The 13,519-nt window shown below is 36.9% G+C and overlaps 1 protein-coding gene across 4 annotated transcripts in view; it reads right to left on the bottom strand.

Moving 5' to 3' along the window:
• The window catches only part of LOC113834099 (protein SET), a 153,554-nt gene that overhangs the window by 109,135 nt on the left and 30,900 nt on the right, over positions 1-13,519 (bottom strand). The window contains exon 6 of one of the 4 annotated variants that reach the window (XM_027401206.2): positions 10,448-11,916. The exons of the other annotated variants lie outside the window; for them this stretch is intronic. Within the exon in view, the coding sequence (XP_027257007.1) occupies positions 11,783-11,916 (134 nt within the window). The 3' untranslated portion in view covers positions 10,448-11,782. Of the gene's footprint in view, positions 1-10,447; positions 11,917-13,519 lie in introns of those variants that run through there. 4 annotated transcript variants of the gene reach the window in all.

Below are 13,519 nucleotides of genomic sequence, written 5' to 3'. Positions count from 1 at the left end.
CTGTCATCAAGCCAGCCAATTCCAAATAACTTCAATCACTCTGGGGCTAAATGGCATGTCTCTGAGTGGATATAAGTGAACAAAAAAAGTAATGTTTTGTGATCAACCAGAGTATCTTTGTGGTAACTTATATAGATAATGCTAATGTATTTCTGAAGATTTTATATATTTAATCTACAGGGACTATGCTCTGTGAACCCTGATGGCTTTCTCTTGTCATCAGGAAGAAGAAATAAAAGAAAGGTTCTCAAACAGTGTCCTCAAATAGTGTCAGAAAAAAAACATTTTATAGCAAAAGGTAATGGAAGATACCCCTAGAAATTTCTGAGCAAACTTTGGCTTCTTCCTGACCTTCTTTAATCACCTAAATGTGCAGACTCTGGTGGGTTGAGTTCACAGCACAATTCACAGTCTGTCTCTTGTGTACTGAAATTCTTGTAGAAGTGATGGGCACAGAAGAGTGAAAACCCAGCCAAGAGACTAGTGCATGCTAACACAGGAATACACACCAGGTACCTGTAGTGGTATTTGAGAAATAAAACAAGAAAATCTGCACCTATATTATATTTCAAAGGCAGTATCTGTCTTGACAGGAATGAGGAAATGGGGTGTATTGCAAGTAGTGATGACAGAAAGTGCAGTGTGCTTTAGAAACAAGCATTGCTTCCCAAAGCATGGCACTGCGGGGGTGTGGGGGACGAGGAGCAAAGAGGAATCGAAGGCATGCCCATGGGACAGATGAAGTATATTAATAATTTGGAGTTTGTGGCACAATCAGGGACCCATTATGGCTTGGAGCGTGGGAATGACATATTAACGTCATTTGGTTGAAGTTTGCAGTATTTAGAAGAGAAAGATGTGGATGTAGGGGTACCTGTTGTGCTGGTACAGGCGGCACAACAGGGAGTAGCAGTGAGGCCGGTAGCTCTGCTTGAAATGAGGTAGCAGTCTCAAGGAAAAGATTTGGTTCAGATTTTAACACACAAGCATTTTTTTATTTTATTATCAGAATCATATCCCATGTCTCTGTAGGAGCATTCCCTCTCTAGTCCCAGATCTCTATATGGCCTTAAAGTCCTAAGTTCCCGAGTCATATGGTAGGCTAGTTAGAAAAAAATTGAAAAGATAAGTGAAATTCTTTTACCTTTTAGAATTGCAGAAGTTGAGACATTGATAATTGGATCAGTAAACATTGGCAATTTGACATGAAAAGTCATACAGTTGTCTCAAAGAGTAGTAATGAAATGGAGTGTGACGAAGACAACTGTGACAGATGGTAGCATTTGAGAGACTCGGTGCTGTTTGACTTGTCATCTCTTCATTTGCTCTTGGATTACTACAACAGAACATCTGCACTATAACCACTCCCATTCAGTGCACCGAGAATGAGCAGTTACTAGAACATGCTTTCATTTTAGCTGTAACCCTAATGTCCCTTGTCCTCTCTGAACATGTTATTGTGTCCCTGGACCACATGACTTAAGATTCACATTGAGATAATTAATTGCATGATGGAAAGACTTGAGCTCTCTGAGCTTTTAGATGATTTCTCTTATTACTTAATTCATCCACTTGGAAGGAAGGACACAGCACAATCTATTCAAGATCATGGTACCTTTTAGTATGACAGACATTAGTACATCAGGTTGGAGATAATGTATCTGTCAGCTCTTTAGAAATCTGTATTACCACTAACAAAAACATTATGAGATTAACCAGGGAAGACCACCCAGCCTGGGTAAGGCCTTGTGGAAGGGTGAGTATGATCATCAATTAAAGATACATCTTACTGTTACTGATCACACTGTTTTATTGAAACCTATGCCGGTTGTGGAATAGACCATGGAAAGTGACTGTTCCATTTGACAGTAAGCTTAAAAGCATGAGGATGCTCAGATTTAGTGCTCAAACTCTAGTCTTTTTGGAACAAATGGACTCCTACAATTTGAAGAGTCTGGAGTTACTAAATGGAACTGAAAGCATCTTAGGGCTCCTTGTTGACACCACATGGTCATAAACCCTTCAGACTCTGAAAAGAGGTCGTAAAGCAAATTGCTCCTTCACAAGTAAACCGATTAAACAGAGACAGAGCTTAGACATCTTGGAGCCTAATGAGGTTGTTTCAGGGAAATGATGCCCCTATTCTAGAACAAATAATAAATTTTTGTTATGTGTGAGAAAAAGAATTGCTCATAGGAATAAAATCAAGGTCCAGTGTTGGCACAGTGCTCTATTTTCAGTAACACAGGTTTAGAGCCAGGAGCCTCAGGATTCTAATCTGATGTTAACTGAATGATCATGGGCAATTAAACTAACCATGATGCCTGTCTTTTCTTCTTGAAAATAAAGTCTGTTCATCCAATGGAAATTTGTTGAAAAATGTTTTTAATAAGCGTTTATTTTGCTTTTCCTATGACATGTGAATAAAATTCCATTCACTCCAGATAGGGCGCTGATGATAGGCCAAAGAAATGATTCCACCCCAGAGTAGCTTGAGGAACAAAGGTGGGGACAAATGAGAGAAGCATGGTTGATGAGTTATATTTATATGGGGATGACTACTCCTGACACACCAAACCTGCCTTTCATATAGATCAACTGCATTTATTAATTATGCAGTTGTATTTTCCAGAGTTATGTCTTGATAGGTCTTTTATCCAATTTCTCATTGGCATATTTTTCTTCCATCTAAATTCAATTCTCTTGAAAGCTAAAGATCCTCAAAAGTGTATGTCTTTGTGTCTTCATCATTACTTTCCACAATACAGAATGCTGATTTCACCCCCTGTTCATCCATCAACTCATCATTTAACAGAGTGTGTGTCACATGTTCACTTATGTGACACACAATGTTTTAGGTGTTTAGACTACATTAGTGAACACAGATTATATTTATATTGACCTCATTCACTTATATTCTAACAGGAAGAGAATGAAATATAGTCAGTTGCTGCATAGCATTTTGTTAAACAAAGGAAACATAGACATAGATACTAGTAGATCCTTAAGATTATAATGGACATGGAAAAAATCCTGTTTCTGTAATGTTAGTAAGATCATAAGTAGCACCTCATGGTGTAAACAAAACTGCTTAATTGTGTAGTCAGCCATATTAAAGTACAGCATATACAGTTTTGTACAGTATATAATATATGATAAAGCTAACACACTTCTATACTACAGAATTTGTGCTTGTTTTATTTTTTGTTAGTTTGTTTCTTTGTTTTTTGAGACAGGGTTTCTCTTTGTAACAGCCTAGCTGTTACTCTGTAGACCAGACTGGCCTTGAATTCACAGAGATTCACCTGCCTCTGCCTCTCAAGGCCTGGGATTAAAGGTGTGCACCACCACAGGATTATTCACGGTGTGTATCTTTAATGTAGTATTGAAATTGAAGTTTATAACTTACACGCAAAAAGTGTTTATTTGGAAACAGTTAAAGATGCATCATGCAGCCGTACTCTCATGCCTTATGTATTTAGTACATCTCATCACTAAATTTTATTCTCTTGAGCTTGATGTAATCTTGTGTTGTTTCATTCAGCATGACCCTTTGACCACTAGACTGACCCTTATAGATATGTATAAATACACCATATTATGCATATGCCCATATTTGTATGTGATAGGCTATTATATTTAGGTTTTAAACTATACTCTGTCATCTTCCTACAACTATGAAATCACCTTATAATCCATTTCTGAAAAGATATCCCTATTATCAAGTAACTGTAAATCATAAATGGTGCAAATCATGGGATAGTTGAGAAACTGCTAAATACAACAATGAAAGAGTAGGATAAGGGAGATTGATAATATTACAGATTTAATTTGAGTATAAAAGTAGGATTCATTAATGGCTTTCTTTCTTTTTTTCCCTAAATTCACTTAGGCATGTCCTCTGCCAACTTTAAAACTTGGCTTTACTCATGTATAAGAGAGAGATGGAATGGAACTTTGGCCTTCCCCCAAAATTCATGGATACACATTCATTTCCCAGAAGGGAACTTTAGATCAATGCCTTCCATATTCATCTATGCAAACACGAGCAGAAGAGAGAAAGAAGTAGCCAAGGTAGAGCCTGAATTTATGTCACTCCCAGATACAGATATGGGGCTTAAGGTAAAGCAGAGTTTAGTTTGCAAAACCTCGACCTTATAAGCCTCACCAATGTTCAATGAATAACAAGACAACTGGCCTTAGGGGTTTTACACATCTGTCAGCTAAACCCAAACCCAAAGGGGCAAGTAGGACTCTAAAGAACATTACCCAGATTTGTGATGCTGACTCAAGAAGTTTGAGTCCATAAACCAAAGTATGCATTCAAAGAGGCATCAGTGTGACCGTTTTTCACTGCTGACACTCACAACCTGGTTTCAGCATGTTTGGCTAGTTGATATTCATCAACACTGCTATATTTTCTGGACTGCACTAGGGCTCACTGTGCTTTGATTTTATGCTTTCTTCTTATTTTTATTCCCAATGGTCTGTAGTATTTTTACTTTCATCTTTATCTTTTCTTCATTTTATACCTTTTGTTTTATTTTTCCTTCTCCCTCAAAGGTTATTAATTTCTTTCTGTTTTCCCCTTTTCTTTGGGTTTTAATCAATATTATTTTTTCCTCTCCCCTCCCCCGTGTCATTTTCTTAAATATTTGTTGTGTGTTTCCCACATACAAGGCCAGGTATTATCTGAATATTGTATCACAGTGTTAAGAAATGTAGAGGCCCTCTTCCATAGAATGCAGTTTCTAGTGTGAGAAAGAGCATTATGCCTGAATATCCATAGATAAGTCTGTAGTACCTCTGGCAAGTTCTATAATGAAAAGAGAATATGCTATAAGGAAGAACAGTGGGAAGCTTGTTGTACACCAGAGATAGGGAAGACATCACTGAAAAAGGAGCTGATACTGAGATTGGATGAAGTGAAGAGATCACCAGTCAATGGCAGGAAAGAGGTGTAAACTAGTCTAGGTAAGGCAAGAGCTTGGGACATGAAGAAATGTTTAAATGACATTGTGGCTGGGCCATAGTGTAGAAGGCAGGGCTTGCCATAAGGATTGAAAATTCCAGTTATTCTTAGCCTATTTTGTTACTCCCCACACTTACCCTCTTATTCACTCAAAATAAATAGCCAGGACATGAAAAAGGTACTTTTATTACATCATCTGATTTCTTAGGTTAATAAATACATGAAGTCTTGTGAAAACACAAGACTAAGTAAGTGTAAATGAGTACAAAATAAAGTAGAAAAAAAAGAAAATCTTTTGAGGAGAGAATTGAGAAGTACAAATGACATAGAGCAATTCAAAGAGGTAACTGTGGCCTTCTGTGCCATGTGGGTTATCTTGCTTGCTACAATACACAGTATGGGTGGCATTTAGACACTTTAGGTTATTGAACAGAACAAGATTCGCATGTGTTGTGGTTATGTTATCATTTGCACAAATGTGTGTATATGCAGCATATTTAAAAGCAACGACGTTGCCTGAGTCCCAAATCTTTGCCATCCTTTCTAAAAGTTTAGGCATTTTTATTTCAGATCTATTGCATGCTAAATGTGTTTTCAATTCTTTTAGTATGATGGATTTTTGCCTTCTTTTTTTTCTGAAGAATAAGAAAATATTAGTTATCAGGAACTGATCATAACATTATGACCATGCCAGCTACAATTGGTGAGTGACTCTTCTGTTCTGTGGCTGGCCCCCTCCCATCTCAGCACCAGTAACCTACTGGGACCCGCTTTTAACTCTGGAGGAACCCCACTCTTTTGGTGCAGCTCTCACCAGTCAAAGAGCAGGCTAGTAACCTGCCTGCCAGCTGGACTGCAGTCACCGCCTGGATTCTGCTCCCCAAAGACTCACACTGCCATCTAACTCCTCCCACCTCATCATCAACCTCATGGCCAGCCCTTCCCCAGAATTCAGGAAGACTCCATAGGCCCAGACTCAGTCTACACCAGTTGTAAGAACAATTCCAGCAGCTCTACCAGAGGCCAAGCTGGTCCTAGGTGCCAGAAGAAGACCCAGGCTTGCTAGAGGCCAGGCCAGATCTAGAGACCCAAGGCTCCCAAAACCCTAGTGGAGATACCCTACAGGACCTGATTCACCAGTTACCAGAACCCTTTACCAGTTAGGCCAGAAGACCAGAGAGGAAACAGAAATCAAGGAAGGAAATATCTGTCCAACAAAGATAAACAGGAATCAATATCTAGACCTATAATATCACAAATTCAGAAGGATAAATGCTAATGTAAGAGCACAGCCAACAACAGAAAGGGCAATATGTCATCACCAGAGCCCAGCTATCCTACAACAGCAAGACCTGAACATTCCAATAGCTGCAGCACAAGAAAACAGCCTTAAAATAACTCAATGAAGATGATCTTAAAGAGGAAATATATATTCTATATATAACATTGCACATCTAAATGAATATTAATCCTTATTCCAACCTGTGGTACCACCACTTTTTATTGTTACAATTAATTATTAACAAGACAGTTGTACAAGTTGATAAGGTTGTATGTGATATTTTATCTAGACATGCATATATCATATATTGACTATGTCAATACTTTCTTCTACCCCCTATGTCTCTTTTACATAAATTTCCTCAGCAGGAAACTGAAAGCATAAGAACATGTTTGATGGTGGGTTTCTTAGCTAATTGTCTCAGAGTGATTCAAAGAGTTATTATAAGTGAAAATACTATGTTAACTCTTTTCAATAATAGAGCTACTACTAAGAATAATTAGAAAAATCATAATGTTCACCGAAATGAACAACTACTTTTCATATAATCTTATATTAAATGCTTGCTTATCTTTTCTAGATCTTGTTTTGTCTTGATATTAATTACAAATTTTCATCATTAGAGACTTTTATAGGCTAGAACAAAAGGATAGCTACCAAGTGAGCTATACTCAATGATGCTTTCCCCAAATAATAAAATATGGAAAGCATCTAGTCAGTATTGTATTTTTATTGCTCATATAACTCCAAGACAGAATAATTACAGGACAATTGAATTCACCTACTGGGACATTTATTTGAGGAGTAGCTTCTACAAACTGCTGTAGGGATAGTCTCTTAGGATTTCTACTGCTATGAAGAGACACCATGACTATGGCAACTCTTATAAAGGAAAACATCTAATTGGAGTGGCTTACAGTTCAAAGGTTCAGTCATTATCATCATGGTGGGACATGACAGTGTGTAGGCAGACATGTTGCTGGAGAGGTAGCTGAGAGTTTTACATCTTTCAGGCAACAGGAAGTGGACTGAGTGTCACTGAGTGAAACTTGAGCAAAAGAGACCTCAAAATATGCCACCATAGTGACACACTTCCTCCAAAAAGGCCATACCTACTCCAACAAAGCCATACCTCCCAATAGTGCCACTCCCTTTGGGGGCCATTTTCTTTCAAGCCACCATAGACAGGAACTCAAAAACTGTCAGTAGTTAGTTAATTAGGAGACCTTAGGGAATGAACATTTATGAATGTCTGATAGTTATACAAAGACAGTGAACATAAAGTGCCAACATTGAAATTCAGAAATCATATAATATGTTATACATTTTTTCTATTTAGGAAGTATCTCTATAATATAGTACTATCATAAAGCATCATACACTGGCATGTATCAATATGAAAAAACATGCAAAATAAACTGTGAATAACCAAGACTTAGAAAAATGGACAGATTAGTTTCATTTATATTTCCTAAAATTTATAATTTTGTTTTGGTTTAAATAAGGATGAAGGCTGGTATTCTTACTTTGCCTCTTCTCACTAATGGAAGCTAACTGATTTTTAATTATGATTAATAAGAAGTAGACTTGATAAACATCTTTATGTACTTTCAGAAATATTAAAAGATTAGGATTTTTTGTGAAGGTTCCAGAGATATTTGCATGGTATAATTGCAATTCAAATGTGTCTGTGGAGCTTTTAGTATTTTCTCATCTTTCTGTCCCCTCTCATCTTCTTCCCTTGTCTTCAGCTCAGCAAGGTGTCAGCACTTTTGCTTTCAAAGGGCATTCATGGTGTCTTTGCCTAAGCACTTTCTCTGCACAGCTAACAGCTGTGGCAAGTGACTTTAATAGGTTGCACAGGCCTTTATTCCATTGAAGTAGCATAGTAATGGGCCCTGACATTATGGTGGAGGCTCCTCCCATTGCTCCCACCTAATTCTCCTGTTATCAGCTTAATTGATCCTGCTCTTGTCAGAAGGCAATTTGTGTCAGAATGGCACAAAGGAAGACAACCAATAAAAGCCTCTACCTTTAGAAGCAAGCCAGGAAGATTTATGTTCATTAGCATCATTCAGGGGATGGGGGTGGGAGAAGATATGGCTTAAGAGAACTGTTTTCTCAGTGGGCCAATTAGATAAGATGGTTTGATGTGTGAACAAGTTGGACTTCTTAGGTACATTCTACCTAAGCTGCAATTTAGCAGCTATAGTACATAAACTCCATTGCATATTCACTATAAACTACTACCATTAACTCCAGGAGTAAAAGCTGGATAGAAAACTCTCTCTAATGCTTAGAAAGGAGAATGTCATGTTACAGAGTTTCAAGTATATACAGTGAATCTAATGTTTTGAGCTCTTGGCTAAAGAGAAGAAAAAATGGATTAATTTTTACCTTATGCATGATTTAAATGAAGGTTTTCTTAAAGAAAAATAATTTTGGGGATACACATATTTTGATTCCCTAGTTGTTAAACTAATAGTCATGAAAAATAACATATTATTTCTTAGATAATATTTGCCAGGCTGGAGGGATAGCTCAGCCATTAAAGGCTAGGCTCACAACCAAAAAATAAGATAATATTTAATGAAGGAGCTTTGTAACCTGTGAGATTAAGATATCCTTTATTAGATAAACACCAGCCAAACACAAGCCAGAGCGTGCCAAGTGCAGCAAGGCAGGGCGGCCAGAGAGAAGGGGTCCACTTGTGCCTTGTCTGTCCCTTTAAACCCTATCTTGAGTCATCCTGACCTCACCTTGACCACGACCTTAAAGGGAGTGGTTAGGCACACCTGTAGCCAGCTTCTAGCAGGCGTGGCTTACACTATCCCCTACCATTCCCCTTTTAGTCTAAAAGAGGATTAAAGCTTAACAGTGTAAAGTATCCAAAATTAACAATCATAAAGGTGAAATACAAGAAGATACAATAATCTGCTATGACACATCCTAACTATATCTACATCAGCTAAACCCTAAAGTCATCTGAAAAGAGGTGTCCAGGCCTGAACACCTCCTTCCAATCCCAACCATAAACAATAAGAAGGTCATTCCTACCTATGCTTACATTACCCTAATAGACAATAATGGGGAACATGGGCATATAGCATCCTCCAAGTTACTTCCTACTGAAATGGGATGGCAGTAGCCTCGTGGGGTCCTGTGGGAAGAAAATGTTAGTATAGTGAAAGTCTCTAATGGATTATATCCAGTCCATGTTAGATGGGATTTGTTTGATTGAAGATCTAGGTTGAAATCTTCAACTTGATTGAAGTCACTACCTGAAACTCTGGTCGAGTGTCAGTTGAAATGGAGTAAGTTGTATCCAGTGCAGTCTAGAAGGTATTGATTGTAGGGGACAGTGTAAGCCATGACTGCTAGAAGCTAGCTACAGGTATGCCTAACCAAGCCCTGAGCATACCTGTAGCCAGCTTCTAGCAGGCGTGGCTTACACTGTCCCCTACAAATATTTGCCATTTAAAAAGTTTCAAAATACAAAAAAAAGGAAAGCAAGATAAAGAAGAGTTAAGGTATTCTTATCCCCACTCAGTACAAAAGAAATATGTAAGCTTGAGTACTGGGGAAAATGGAGGGAGAAACAAGGTGTTAGTCTCTGGTAGATTTCAGATAGAAGGTAAGAAGGGGAGAAAGGAGGGAGGGGAAGGAAGAGAGAGAGAGAGGGAAGGATGGAACCAAGGAAGGGAAACCAGATAGTTTTTTTTTCCTGTTTTCCACTCTTAATTGGCAAACCCAAGAGAAATAAAACACACTTAATCTTGATAGACTTGGTAAAATTTGAGAGCGAAATGATGGTGTATTTCTTTTTATTCTGAGAGAGAGTCTCAGAGATGAAAGACTCCATAGTTTATGGGGCCCAGCTTGGTACCAAAGCATCTACATTGGGCATGTGACAAGTGGGCTTGAAGCAGCGCTCTAGGGTTCCCCACACAACACTCATAGCTGTGTGGTGACCATAACATAGAGGCAGGTAATAGGCAAATGCTTTGTTTTCAAGGCAAGACTGCCAGATGCATGAATAAACCGAAAGGCAGAAGATAGTCTGGGAAACAGCATCTCAGTGGGCTGCAAGATAACATGTGCATCCATGAAGATGAAAAATATCTGAAGTTCTGAACTGTATATTCCCTTCCCAAAGTAAGGAGTAAACCCAGTGAAGGATGAAGAGGCACTAATGACTGAAGTAAGTTTTTGCTGTTTTATGATTAGACAGGAAATTTTCAGAATTTAAGGTAAATTGAGATACAGAAAATGAGTCTAAATTTCATAAATACCTAATTTCATATTACTATATTAATTATGTATATATTCATATACATATGTGTTTAATATGCACATCTTAAGTAGAGTTCTTACATTAAACATATCATTGGTGCTTCCATCAGTTCAAAGAATACTCCTGTAACTGTAATTTCATATACATACAAGACATGGTGCTTCTATTCATAAAAATGCTTGTGACAGGATTCATGTAGTTAGAGATTTAACTTTTCCTGGCATCCAAAGGACTTGAATAGTTGAAGCTCCATTTTCTGTTGTTTAATGTTTATCATAATTCTAGCTATCAAAAGTTTAAATATTATAAGTTGTGACTAATAATAATTGGTTATATACTTTCAGACATTTTAATATTCAACTTTCACCAAGGTTAAATATTTAGGAATTTATTTTATTTTTGTAAATAAAACTTTTATAAATGAAATCTTTCAGAAGTTGAGAGTACATTAAACATATTTTTTCCTATTGGTATAGTTTCAAAAATCATAAAGGATGAAGGAAAATTAGGGATTAAAACTCAACTTCATTGTAAATTTCAAATTATTCTTGGAAAACAACCTAACTATCATTCTATCATACCTGCTTTGCAAATGTGCATCATATTTCTGAGGGTATACTCTATAAAGGATTGGTGCTGTTGGAATTGTTGAAAGTCGCAGGCATGATGTGGAAGGGAGTGAAAGTCTACTGCTCTCTGTTAATTATCTCACTCAATCACTCGAACATGTTTTTTCTTCATCATTCCAATTGTACCACATCCTTGTTTCTTCCTAAAAATTTCCTTTAAAAGGAACAGCTGTGGTACGAAGGCAGAAGAACTCGACACTTAAAATTAACTAAATTGAGCTGAAATTAGATGGAAATAGTTGTCCTTCCCCAGGTACTTTTGGGCATAATAAGATAAAGCATAGATGATTTTAGGATGATACTAAAAATTTGACAGGTAATTAATGATTACTTTTCTGATGTTTTATGTATCAATTATCTACTAGCTTAATATTGAGGAAATACATTTGGACTGACTTGGGATATTGTTCAAAGCAATTTTGATTAACATGATTATGAATTGTTATAATATATTATATCATATATATTATTTATTATAGTTTATTCATTCTTTTTCTTTGACCTACTGCATGTTTGTTACTTGGACAGATTTTTTTGTTTCTTTTTAAAAATTCAATAATGGCACAGAAAATATTTTTGCAGAGTAATGTATCAATCTTCATTAACTAGTGGAGTCCAGACTTGTTTGAATTAAGCATCTCAGGATTTCTTCTTCCTGGTTCTTGTAATAGGGCTTCTTGGGGAAAGGTGCGGGTATCTCTTTCGTTGAGCTCCTTTCCCAGATTTTCATGCAGGTGTTCTAAGATAGTGATAAATGACAGATCTTCTATGATTATTTATTCTTCTGCTTATTTACCTTAGAGCTCAGACAAAATGTTCCCCTTTGGAAAGTAAGCCTTCAATTGTTAGTTCAGCTTTAGTTCTACAAAACATCCAAAAAGCAAAAGCCATGCAAATAATTTAGCCTTGTATCCAGTTTTCTTTTTTTTTTTAATTAACACTGTATACCAACATGGTACATTTGTCATAACTAGAGAACCAATATGGGTATTGGTTCTAGCCAAAGCCATGCTTCATTTAAGTTTTCTTTTCCTTAACTAATGCCTTTTCTTGGTCTAGGGTCTCACCTAGAATACTATTTTGCATTTTGTTGACATGCCTCCTTCAGTCTCTCCTTTTTTTGTTGTGACAGTTGTCCAGCCTTTTCTTGTTTCTGATCACTTAAATCATATCCTTTAAAATTATTTTTGAGATATGATAATCACACCATTTCCCCTTCCCTTTCCTCCCTCCAAACCCTTCCACATACCTCTCCTTGCTCTTTTTCAAATTCTTGAACTTTTTAAATTGTTGTTATATACATATATGTATGTGCACACACATTCCTAAATATATTAGTACAACATTCACATCTGTATAATATTACTTGTATGTGTATTTTGGGGATGGCCATTTGGAATAACATTAAGTTCCCATCATCCTTTACTCCCTCCAGTCCTTCTAGGTACCCTCTGTCATCTCTGTCATGCCCTTACCCCATTCAAGTTGATAGATAGTATCTAGTACATTGATTATTAAGAGTACATAGGTTTGGGGTTTTCTTTTCTTTCTTTCTTTTTTTTTTTTTTGAGTACTGCTTTATTGAGAAATGTCTGCTTTTCTCACCCTGGGTTAGGAGATTCTAGGAGAAAGACCACAGATATGTCCATGCATGTGAATGTTACAAAGGAGCATCAAGAGATCCTGTTTGCACAGGGGTAAGATATACTTTTATCTGATCATGTGAATGTTACATAAGACCACCAAGAGATAATTTTTGTAACAATTCTCCATTAGAAAGTTATTCATTCTTCCTTGTTTGTTTCCATGGTCTTTGGAAACAAGCTTATAGTTATGATGTGGTAGGATTATGTAACTCCTTGATTGTGGAGTATCTAAATATATTATACATATTATTCAAATTATAAGAAGGAGATTTTGTTTCTTCATCTGTTTTACTCATGGGTGTGTGTGTGTGTGTGTGTGTGGTGTGTGTGTGTGTGTGTGTGTGTGTGATGCTGCGTATGTGCCATATTGAGTCTTTGGAAGTCAGAGGACAACTCTTAGGAGTCAGTTCTCTCTAGCTATTTTGTAGGATATAATACTGAGGTTGCCAGGCCCTCACACAAGTCCCTTTACCACTGAACCATCTCACCAGCTGTTGTCCTTGTCTGTTTATTTAAACAAATGTATATTAGTGTTACTGTGAGTCATGATCCAGTATTTTCTTTTTTTTTTTCTTTTCCTTTTTTTTTTTTTTTTTTTGCTTAAATTGCTCCATCTCTAGTCACTGGGGCTATGTTAGGTGGCTCCACAGCCCTTTGACATGCCACCATTATTGTTTGCCTTTGCTTTGCTGGAAA

Source organism: Cricetulus griseus, chromosome 2 (assembly GCF_003668045.3).
Source record: "Cricetulus griseus strain 17A/GY chromosome 2, alternate assembly CriGri-PICRH-1.0, whole genome shotgun sequence".
NCBI lineage: Eukaryota > Metazoa > Chordata > Mammalia > Rodentia > Cricetidae > Cricetulus > Cricetulus griseus.
This window is presented reverse-complemented; position numbering and strand designations above follow the sequence as displayed.